Raw genomic sequence first — 11,655 nt, 5'->3', positions numbered from 1 at the left:
CTCCTCGGCTCCCATTCTCCGCCAATCCCCGACCGCACTCCGCAGCGCAGCCCCGCCCCCTTCCCGCGTCGGCTACCGCCGGCGCGCCGCGAGGCGTCACTGAGCGGGGCGGGTCAGGGGGCGTTAGCCCCGCCCCGCCGTAACGGCCGTCCCGTCCGTCAGCCAATCGCGCTCGGGATCGGCCGGCGGGGGGCTCGCGCCCCGCGGGAGGTGGCGGAGCCGGGCGGGGCTGTCCGCTCCCCGCGGCGGCGGGACCGGGGCCGGGCCTGGGACTGGGACTGGGGCCGGGGCCGGGGCCGGGGCCATGGCCATGGCCATGGCCCGGCCGGGCGCTCCGCGGCCGTGCAAGGTGCGTGCGGGGCGGGAGCAGGGCGTTTGGAGCCGGGACTCCGTTCTCTCTTCAGGCGCTTCGTTAGACCTCTGGTTTGCTCGGGGCGGGGTGCGGAGGGTGTCCCCGCCGGGCGCCGAGCGGGGCGGTCAGTAACGGCCCCGGAGGGGCTCAGCGGCCTTGGGCTGCGCCCGGCAACTCTTCCTCAGGGCGCCGCGGGCCGATGCGTGTCGGTCAGGGGCACCGCAGCGAGCTTTCCGTTCAGGGATTCCTCCGCCTTGGCGTGCCTGTGGTTTGGGCAGCGACCGGCGCGTATTCTCAAAATCCCGAAGTTTCGGTGTGTATTTATGGAGCTTGGCTTCCGTCTGGAAGGGGTGTTGGTATGCCAGCCCCGACCGTGTCGATAAGTGGATTACTTTATCTGTGACATGCTGTGGGAATCAAACGTGGTGATGCTCAGGATGCGCTTTGTGAAGTGAAAGCTACAAAGTTGTGTCCCTAACGGCAGCGCTGGGCCCCCTCCTTGGTCCGAGCCTTTAACTGATCTGCCTCAGCAGGAGTGCTTGGAGTTAGTGGGCAGTGATGGTCTTCAGGTATGTTGTGAAAGAACATCGTGAAAATCAAAGTATGTTTCTGTAATCAACAGGTGCTGTCTTCTGGAAGGCTGACAGGAGCAGCGAAATTAACAAATGGAAGAAAACAGTAAGGCTTGAATTGTGCATACTGTCCAAGACTGAGTGTACATGTGAGCGTTTGGGCACCTGATCCTTGTCATACCTCACCACTAGCCAGAAATTATTAATAAATATCAGAAAACACCTTTAGCTAAAACGCAGTACGGCCATATTCTAAGCAGCCCATGAATAGACAGACACAAACTGCATAGCAGTTATGCCTGTAGAAATACAGGGTTGACTCTCTCTGCATGTTTTATTTATAAAATATTAAATTTGTATGTTACTAGCCGTAGAAAAAACTGTTAAGAGTGGATTCTCCTTTGATGTAAGCTATCGATATCTGCTCAACATATTTGTTGCAGCAATGCAAAGTTTTCAGAAAGAGAAAGGTACTTTGTTTCTTGATAAAATTAATTTACTTTAGTTTGCTATTATTGAATAAAAGTGAATTTTCTGCTTTGCTGCATATTAAGGAGGTAATATAAACAGTGAATTTGACTTTTTCAGGGTTGGCTTAAGAAAAGGACATCACTCTGATGTGGAGTCTGGATACTCTCTCTATTCCACTGACTCTGATGATCAGGTAATTAAGTGACTTTTTAATACAATCATTTCTGTTATCTAAAGAGAAGGGAAATTAGAATATCTTGAGTAATAGAAGAAGAACAGGTTAATTTAGACACTGCTGCATCTGGACTAGAAATAGCTCCTGCAAAGCTGGCGAGAGTTTCTATACTGCACCTTGCAGCTGCATGCAAGTTGGCTTTGTGGGCACTGGGTTAAGGTCTGACAAATCTCGTTAAGGGCGGGTTTGTGCCAAAGAGTGAGTTGTGTGGAGTCAGTGCTGTTTTCTCTGTGTGCTCATCAATTATGCCCAAAATAGAAATACACTGTAGATAATAGCTTAACTGTGCGTGGAAATAAGAATAAAAACAACACACATGCAACTACCAAAACATAAAATCCAGCAAATGGTCACGTGTGCAACAACACAATTTAGGGTTTTTTTCAAAATTTGCCTGTTTACAAACTTCTGTGTAGTTGCAAAGTACTACATGGAAAATGACATGCTTTTGCTGGTTATCAGTTGTTCTTTTTCAGGTGATGGAGTGGGGAACGCTCACCTCTAAAATAGTATCTTGGTTTACTGAAAGGAAGCAGTGATACGCATTTCCTGACTGCAGTATTCTTTGTGCAGGTTGATACTATTCATAATGGACTTGACCGTTGTGCAGCTTTGCTGAAGAGTATCTTACAAAATGAGGCTACAGGTTGTACCCATTGAAAATTTAAGTTATGTTTCTACTTTTTGTAAGACTGCTTTGATTTATTTTGTTGACTAGTTTTTGTTTTGACTCATACTAGGAAGGGAGACTACCCATAAACAACCAGGGAAAACAACATCTGTTAAAAATACTTCTAAGCCTTTGTTAATCAAAGGAAATACTTCCAAGAAGAAAGGGTTGAAAAAACACACTGCTTCTGCCCACATCCGAAAGGAAATTGGTAAGTGGGCTTTCTCGGGCTTGTTTTTTCTGAAACAACGTGGAGAGACTCCTCAACTTATTGAGGAGATGTAACAAAGCTTTAGGTAATTGTTGCAGTTTGTTATAGGTTGATCCAGGGCTGGATGCACAAAAGGATGTAGGCATTACTCATTGCCTTTCTGCTAAACAGTTACTAAAATTCACAAACGCGCCAGCTTCACGTACGAGGAAGAAAGCTGAGTGTGTTTACAAATGCCAACATCATCGAGTTTAGCTGGTAGGAAGCATGGAGGAGAGTGATAATACTCAAGCTCCATTTCTCATGGACAGTGAAGCATTACAGTGCTTGGTCTCTGTTTGGGATACACAACTAAAAACTGTCCTGGCATTAGGTGTCGAGCCAGGGTTTTCTCAAAGATCAGTTTCTGGAATCAGGGAAGTGCAGCAATACATAGTAACTCAAATGGTTTAGTGGCCAGAGCACTTGAATAGAAGGTAGATGGAGTGCTCTAGGCTGATTTGTGCTCAGTTGAAATATTTCACTTTTTATGAGCGTTTCTCTCTCTCTGTCCACCCCGTTTCTTTTGTGTGATTTCTAATCCAGTAGACAGGTGAGGCCTGTAGACTAGGTACGTAGCAGAATGCCTATTTTGGGAATTGTAGAAGGTGAGCACATAGCTGATATCTTTTCAGCACTGTAAAAATACAGAGTTTTAATTATACCAAGCATAAGAAAATTAGGTTTGGAGAGTGCTTTGGATGGGTCATTCCAAATGGTCTAAAAGCTTAGGAAGCAGCTGAGCAGAGATTTTAAGAATTGCAGTTTAGAACTGGCCTTCTCCTTCTATAGGATTAAATCTCTCTGCTTCCTTCAAGGAGAGCAGTCTGTCCAACTGGGTTAGGTTGCTCTGTCTGAAAGAAAAAAATAATGGATTAGTTTGCTGGTGAGTAAAAATCCGACTGGAATCGTAAGCCATAGGGTCTTTCGGTTTTCTTTTTCAAAGGAATCTGCCAGAGTCTGCCTGACGACACAATGAATTTGTGTAGATCAAGAAGACATGACAACTTCAGCTGGGTTTTTTCTTCATTCTTTCTCCATAGTGCCAATATTAAATAGAAAACTTGCCTCGTCTACCACGCCTTCTACTGAGAAAGAACTTCCCAGTGCAGCACAGAGTCAAATGGTTCAACCAATTCACGTGCCTTGCAGTCAACACTCTCCTGTGATACATCAGAAACTGTGCGAGCATGTGCGCACACAGATGTCTTTGATAACTGGCCAGCCACCACAGAACAGTCACGAAATTCCTACTGTAACCCCTTTTCCTACCTCAAATCACGGTTAGTGGAACCGTTAATTTAGAGCCTGCTATTTTACTGTATGAGTTTTGCCTGAATTTGTCCTGATCTATGAGTGTTGATTTCTTTTAGGATGTCAAAATATTGCAGCTTTTAATTATCAATTACCTACCTCCACATCAGCTCTGACCCTGCAGCACTCAGCTAATCCCTTATCTACTCAGTCAGTAAGTAAAAGTTTGATTTTGACTATTAATAAATGTTTTAAATTAGCACTGCCTGTTTATTTATACGTTTATTTAAGTGGGGGGTTTTCTTGTGATTCTGTAATAATTTTCCTTAAAGAAAAAAATTTGCATATTTCAACCTATAGTGATGAACAGAATAAATAAATAATTAGAGAGAATACTGCTATTTAACATACATGTTATATAGGCACCAAAAAGTGAAGTTAGAGGCACTTCAACTGGCTGCTTGTTTCTGCATGGTGAATTCTGTAATGGACAGAAAACATGGAAGATGCAGGAGATCATTCGTTACTGTTAATAATTGCACTCTCAATAATGCACATCAGGGTCATAAACCAACTCTGGATAAAAGAAATCATATCTCATATGTAGCTTCTCCCTGCTAATGGTCCAGTTGATTATTTCTTCAGACACTGTGTATTATCTTAGAGCCAAATTTTAAAATACTTGTGTATTTCAGGATATAGAATAGAATTAATGGAGAGTACCAACTGCCACCTTGGGAAATGTGGTAAAGGGCTTGCACCTTGAAACTGTAAGACTGTAGACTTACCTTCCATCTGCAGGCAGTCCATGTGTAGTTAGTGCTGTCCTTGACTTTTAAGAAGTTCATCTACTTAAAATATTGAAAGGTGATAGCATTGTGGGTTTTTTTTTATTCCCTGTTCTGGTTTGATTCAAGGAATGATTGTTCATAAAGGAAAAAGACAAAAACAAAACACTGCTCAGGTTTTTTCTTTACACAACAGCTGAAAAAGGACTGTGCTTTAATGTTGCCAATAACATTTAAGATGCAGGCAATCTAAATGAGTTTTACATTTTAATTGCTCCTTAATATACTGGAAAACTAGGCAATTAATGAGTTGTAGTTGCTTTTATAATTTGCAAAGAATGATCAAGACTACATTGAGTCAGACAAGGGTTTTGTGGGTATTTTAAGATTTTTTAAAAAATCATGCTAATTTAATATGAATATGCTTTTTGCAGGATGTTCGTGTAGACAGTGGCAATGAACGTGTGCCAGAGATAGGAGGACCTGTGGTTTGCCCGGTGGTTTCTGCTGCTCCTACTCCTGCTGCACAGTCTGCCACCGCTCTTCCTAGCATGATCCCTTGTACAGCTTCAGGTGTGTCAAGTAACTCTACAGTGCCTGCATTCACCTCGTCATCTTCTGGCAGAGAGATGACCCCAAACCACGAGCAACAGATAAAAGAAGCAGATTTGGTAAGATGCATACAAGCTCACCTGGCCCTGTTACAATCACATGAAATGATGAACGGCAGGACTGAACAGAAGCACCGTCATCATTGTCCTGCAAAACATAATGCTTCAAGTAACAAGGAGGAGGATACTCCTGAAGACCATAGTGAGGGCACAGCCAGCGAAGAAGATGAATTGAAAGCACTTGACATAGCCCCAATGAGAGATACAAGCTGTAAGACGAGTTTTGTGAAGGAAGTGCTAAAATCTAGAAAAGAAAGTCCAGAAGAAACAGCCCATAAAGTTAAGACTGTGAAATACCTTTTGCGAGAGCTCAGGGCACTCATAACAGATGAAGGTGAGGACGTTTTCATTGTGCAGTAGGGCGATTACATACAAATAGCACGATAGCTGCGTTAAATGAGCGAGCACTTCAGTTTCTGGAAGTTGTATGTGTCAGATGATAAGTGACATCTTAGAGTGGTTTTCCACAACTTTAATAGCTTCACTATTAAAACTTCACAGCTTTAATAGTTTCCCTCTGGATAAGCATTAAATTATTTTTGGAGTATTTGAACATTATTGTAACAGCTAGAGTAAACATTGTTCTCATTTCATGTACAGTGTTTTCGCCTGAGAAAGAGAGCAGCGTAGACAGATTGCAACAGCAAATCCTTCAAGATTGGTCAGAGAGATGGTGGATTGAGATTTATCAGGACCTAAAGCATAGTTTTCATAGTCAAGCCTAAAACTTTTAAATAGATAAATAAATAAAGATAAGGTTTTTGTGGGGAAAAAAGAATGTAGATACATTCATATATCACTTTGCAGATTGCTGAATTGCATTGAAAACATTACTGTCATATTACAGGTCTATATGTTTATGGGGCCTTTTTCCCCCTCACCTCTTGCAGATGATTCAGAAATGTTAAGGTTGATGAATGAAATAGAAGACTGCGTATCGTTGCTCCCAGCTGTAGTGGGAAGTATGAACATACAAGCTGAAATAGCGCTGGCTTTACAGCCTCTCAGAAGTGAAAATGCCCAGCTGCGTAGGTATGTGACACATCAGTGATGCTGTATTTACTGCAAATGTGCCTAAAGCGTCTTTGACTGGTCTGTCCTAAATGGCGTATTTTATCATTGTTATGGTGTGTTACGACCCTTTCATTGTTATCTGTGCAGTATTTATACATTAGAAAGTGTGTTGGTAAGGCTGTATAGTTTAAAAATAAATAATTAACGCATAGCAAAACTTCACTTAATACTGATGTTTTAGTAGCAGCAGTTACATCATGGTTGGGTTGTTGTCTAGGAGGGATCAATGTATCATTCTCTCTGAAAACTAAAGTATCAACATTGTTAGCCTGCTTATATTCTTTTTGTAATGTATTCTCAAATGCAAAAAATGGCTCTCGTTTCAGAGGAGCTCCCAAATACATAACTGGGTAGCATTTTACTTTAGAATAGAGGGAAAAATATTTACCGGAACTGGCAAAGGGTCTTTTGTGTTGAAGAAAGATAGGAATGTAAGAAAAATGCATTACTAAAACTTTTTTATATTTCTGAAACTTTCTGTGACATTTAATTCTCAGTAGCAGCTTCTTACCAAACTAATTTAAAATGCGGTGTTTGAACTTATTCTGAACTTACTGAATTTGTGCTTTTTCACAATTCACATTTAGGAGACTAAGAATATTAAATCAGCAACTTGGGGAACGAGAAATAAGTGAGAAGACATCTGGACAAAGCTGCAACTATGAATGTAAAGTACTAGTAGAGAATGATGCTTGTTGGGGCGGTTTTGTTAAAGCTTTATTTAAATAGATACAGACGTATATAGATATATAGATACATAAATAAAAAATAACAATACGTATTATGGCCTTTAGTGGCAACAACTAAGCGTTATGGGTCTAATCCTGCAACTGCATTTGCATGGATTATTGTGCCTGTTCAGACTCCACATAGTGAGACTCAGCTCTTCAGCTGTCCAGTAGATTATTTTTCCTTCTGTGTATGTTAAAATGACGATGACATATTTAGATAATTAAGAAGGCAGCTTGAGTTTTATCTTGCTGCCTCAAGACGCCCTTCTATCTGTAAGCAAAATTCATATTACCAAGATTATTTTAAAACTTGATTTGATTTAGAAATCAAACTGTACAACAAAAAAAAAACCACTTAAACTTTTTATGTTTTACTTTTGGTAGTAGTTTCTTTGCAGTCCTTGAATATGATGCTCCAGAGTCAATTGCAAGAATCACTGAAAGGTCTTGAGTCACTGCAGGCTAAAAACGAAGAACTACTTAAAATAATAGAAAGTCAGAAAGAAGAGAATAAACATCTTGCAAAAGATGTTCAAGATAAAGAAGAAGAATTGCTAGAAAACAAACAGCATTATGACATTCATTCCACCAAGCTCAAGATTGGTACGTGTTTTGAATTTGGTCTTCATTTAATGTTTTTTAAAACTTCAAAGAAATAATTAGGTATTCTTCTTGGTGTTTTAGAAGCGGAAGAGGCATTAGCAAATGTGAAGAGCCTTCAGTTTAAGCTGGAAGCTTCAGAGAAAGAAAATAAGATTTTGGGCATAACGTTACGTCAGCGTGATGCAGAAGTTAACAGACTGCGTGAATTAACCAGGTACCGTTGGCTAAGCTATTTTTTTGCCTCTTGACATTGCTTTGCTTTTTTGTTTGTTTTGTTTTGTTTGTTCAGACTTTGGATTATTGTAATCTTAGTATCTTAGTGGTAGGAGATCATGTAGGCTAAAACTCTTTGTAGTTAGTTTTGCTAGAATGGTGCTATAATTTTGTTAAAACAGAATTGTCGTCCTCCATGACTTGAGTTCCGCTGCAAAGTAAAACGCTGTCTGCTGCAATTTGTGCGAAGGTTTAACGCTTAATAGCAGACCTGCCGGTAAGGATCTCCGTGAGAAGCGCGTGGACCCGAAAACCTGCTGCTATTCCCTTGAAGTTGTGCAATTTGGAAACTAAATCTTAACCCAATGTATTGGGTTTGCAGGGCAGATTTTTGGTAGGAGCTACAGGGGGTGGCTTCTGTGAGAAGAAAAAAAAAAAAAAAGAAAGCTTCCCCCATGTCCGACAGAGTCAATGCCAGCCGGCTCCAAGATGATCCCACTGCTGGCCGAGGCTGAACCAGTCAGACAGTGGTAGCACCATTATTTAAGAAGGGGGAAAAAACCTCATGTTGGAGAAGTTCATGGAGAACTGTCTCCTGTGTGAGGGACCTCACGCTGGAGCAGGGGAAGAGTGTGAGGAGTCCTCCCCCTGAGGAGGAAGGAGCAGCAGAAACAATGTGACAAACTGCCAGCAACCCCAGTTCCCCATCCCCTTGTGCCGCTCGCAGGGAGGAGGAGGAAGAGAATTCAGGAGTGAAGTTCAGCCTGGGAAGAAGGGAAGGATGGAGGGAAGGTGTTTTAAGATTTGGTTTTATTTCTCATCCCACTCTGATCTTTTTGTTAATAGTTTCCCTCTGGATAAAGCTCAAAAACGAGCTTTTTGTTAGATTTTCTCTCCCCTGTCCCATTGAGAAGAGGGAGTGATAGAGTGGCTTTGATGGGCACCTGGCATCCAGTCAGCGCCAACCCACCAAACCTGAATTAAGGAGGGGATTATTTTTCTTTTTTTCTTCACCGTGGTTCAGAAATTGGTCTGTTTGGAGAAGAACTCGCAGAAAAATCTGTCTTCAGGACCCACAGCAAGCTCTTGCTGTGGTAATGAGCAGTCCTTTCTTTAACTGTACACACGTTTGAAGTAGATTATGCCCAGATGTTAATGATGTTGGAGTTCTTGGATCACTGAATGAAGGTGGAATTTATTTCATCTTAGTGTTGTATATTGAATGTAGTGGCAAGCTGGGAGACTTAAATAGCTTTTGGCACGTGCAAAGTGGTATGTACATAAAATTTGTGTGGACATGATGTGCACAGGAAATTAAACTGTTGTCTGTCTTGTTTATATTTGATACTGATTGGAACGGCAGAGTATTTTTAATCAACACTTAAGATTCTTTAGTAGAAGCTTTGACATGTTACACGCTTTATGACTATTATACTGACCACCAGATGGTGGTATAATGATGTTTCATTACATGTATATAAGTATATGCTATACACATAGGCATTTAAGCTTTCATTTCTTTTGATGTAGCAAGCAGAAAAATAAGAAGAAATATTCCTTTCATTATATGTTTTATTAGATGTAATGGGAAGAATCACTCAGAAAAAAATTCTCACTGATTTTGATAGCTGTGTCTATATGCTTTGTAGCAGTTTCTTGACATCAATTTATTTTATTTTGTAGTACTCAAAGCAGGTAAATCGGGGGGGGGGTTGTAGGTTTTTTTTATAGACACATTTCTCTGAGCTGAAGGACGAAATTCAATAAACTTGGAATAGGCTCATATTTATACTACCTTTTATGATGTGTAGAAAGACAATTGTAACTTTGCTGCCGTCTGATAAATCTAATTTTTTGGTTTTATATAAAAGGTGGGTTTTTAATAGTTGCTAAAAAAATAGTTAATAAGATTAATTCATCTTATCTTAACAGAACCTTGCAGGGCAGTATGGCCAAGCTTCTCTCTGACCTCACAGTAGACAACATCAGACCCAGACCTGAAAAAGGTCTCTCAAAGTCTCTTTTGGAAGACCATGAAAAGCAGATGCAACCTGATCCATTTCCTGGGAGTACTTCAGTAGTGACTTATTTAAAAAAATTAGAAACGGATCATATTTTGACAGATACACAACTTCAGTTCTCAAATAAAAGCGGAGAATCAGAAATACGAAATCTATCCTATGAAAAGTCGGCTGCTGAAGGAAGTAAAATAAAGAGTGCGTTCTTGGAAGGAGGACCATCAACTCCCAGAATATTGCCTACCTCACTGAAGCAAGATGCAGAAACGGTTAGTGATTCTGGGACTTTACTAGATGACCAAACCAGGTTGGATGACACTGTTTATATTCCATTGACTAGCAGTGCCTCTAAAAAACAGTTGCCAATCTCTGAAAGAACTTGTCTACTACCCCAAAGTAGAGGGGCTTGTAAGATGTTGGACTATGACTGTGAACACTCTAACTCTGTGCAGCAGAATGGATGTGAGATATCGAAGGATCCGACTCTTCTGGATAAATTAAGTACTGGGAGCAGTGTGAGAAAGACTGTGGAAAAAATGCTGGAAGTTACAGGGGATAAAGTGAAGACAGAAGGAGACAAAGTCCAAATGAGGCTTAAAGGCACTCCAAGTGCAGCTCCAAAAGACTTCCCAGATAAACCAGACCAATCTCAGCCTGGTACATACCCTCACATACCGATGCTATTTCCAAAAGAGATTTCTTGGAAAAAAGGCAGTGAAATAGCTGCTTTTAGTTCCATTTCATTTGATGATATGTCAGGGAAGTCTGAGTGGAGTGCATCCTCTTTCTCAACGTTTACTTCTCGAGATGAAGAGGACTTTAAGAATAGCTTAGCAGCCTTGGATGCCAACATAGCTAGATTACAAAGAACTCTGCAAGATAGCATGATGAAACAATGAGTATGAGGAAACAAAATGAGGTGCACTTGAATTACTTAGGTTTTTCTGAAATATATTAGTAAGTATGGTACTGATAAGAATATTATTTTTTATTTGGTATGAAATAACTTATTCCTAGCTGTTTAAATTGTGGATGGGATTTGTTCCTCATTAAGCTATGGTGCTGCTTCCCTTGATGTGTACAACTTGAAGTAACAGGTATAAATGCGTTTTTTTAAATTACGAATTAGGTTTATATTCTTTAATTGCAAAATTAATTCTTAGAACAGACCTTGACAAGTGCTTTAGAAACCCGTGTGCTGTTAGTAATACAATTTTTCTATTAAATGATAAAGTACACTTGCTTGGTTTTTTGGTGTGCTTTTTTAAAGTGGTAAGAACAGCATTGAGAGAGACGCAGTTGAAGTCAGTTACAGATGATAGAGAAATTTTTGTTTAATTATAATTTGACTGTTATAAAATTGGACATATAGTTATTTTCCTTGGTTATGACCATATATTTCAAGAAATTGGCTCCTTGTTCTGGTTCACCATGAATGTGTGCAAACAGTAGTGTCAATATCAAAGAAACAGGTGGGCAGGACTTCTTACTCAGCTGCATTGCTTCTTAATCCAAGTTGAGTTTAATCAAGAAGTGGGAGTTTAGCTGGTGAGAGTGGAGCTGCCTTGAACTTTAAAAGTGTTCTGCCTTGACTAGGTGGATCTCTTCAAGTTGCTTGTTGTTTTTTTTTTAAAGAGGAACTTGGGTGCAGAAGGCTAAATTAAACGTCCTTGTTTACCTTTGTTTTTTGTTCCTCAAAGAACAATTGGAGGTACCATACCTGGGCAAGAAGTTCCACAGGTAGGGGCCAGAG

General features: G+C 40.6%; 1 protein-coding gene across 1 annotated transcript; it reads left to right on the top strand.

The window, feature by feature from the left end:
* The first annotated feature begins 310 nt into the window (after positions 1-310).
* Positions 311-11,024, top strand: CCDC14 (coiled-coil domain containing 14). The gene is made up of 13 exons (XM_086615650.1): positions 311-349; positions 975-1,030; positions 1,513-1,588; positions 2,204-2,276; positions 2,371-2,511; positions 3,594-3,833; positions 3,924-4,018; positions 5,027-5,597; positions 6,154-6,295; positions 6,925-7,004; positions 7,453-7,671; positions 7,753-7,885; positions 9,817-11,024. Exons 1-13 carry the CDS (start codon positions 311-313, stop codon positions 10,799-10,801), a joined length of 2,850 nt encoding a protein of 949 aa, XP_086471776.1. The 3' UTR covers positions 10,802-11,024.
* Positions 11,025-11,655: the final 631 nt, after the last annotated feature.

This window comes from Tauraco erythrolophus, chromosome 8 (genome assembly GCF_009769465.1).
Source record: "Tauraco erythrolophus isolate bTauEry1 chromosome 8, bTauEry1.pri, whole genome shotgun sequence".
Classification (NCBI taxonomy): Eukaryota; Metazoa; Chordata; class Aves; order Musophagiformes; family Musophagidae; genus Tauraco; species Tauraco erythrolophus.
The sequence above is the reverse complement of the archived record's forward strand: the minus strand, read 5'-3'. Positions and strand labels throughout refer to the sequence as shown.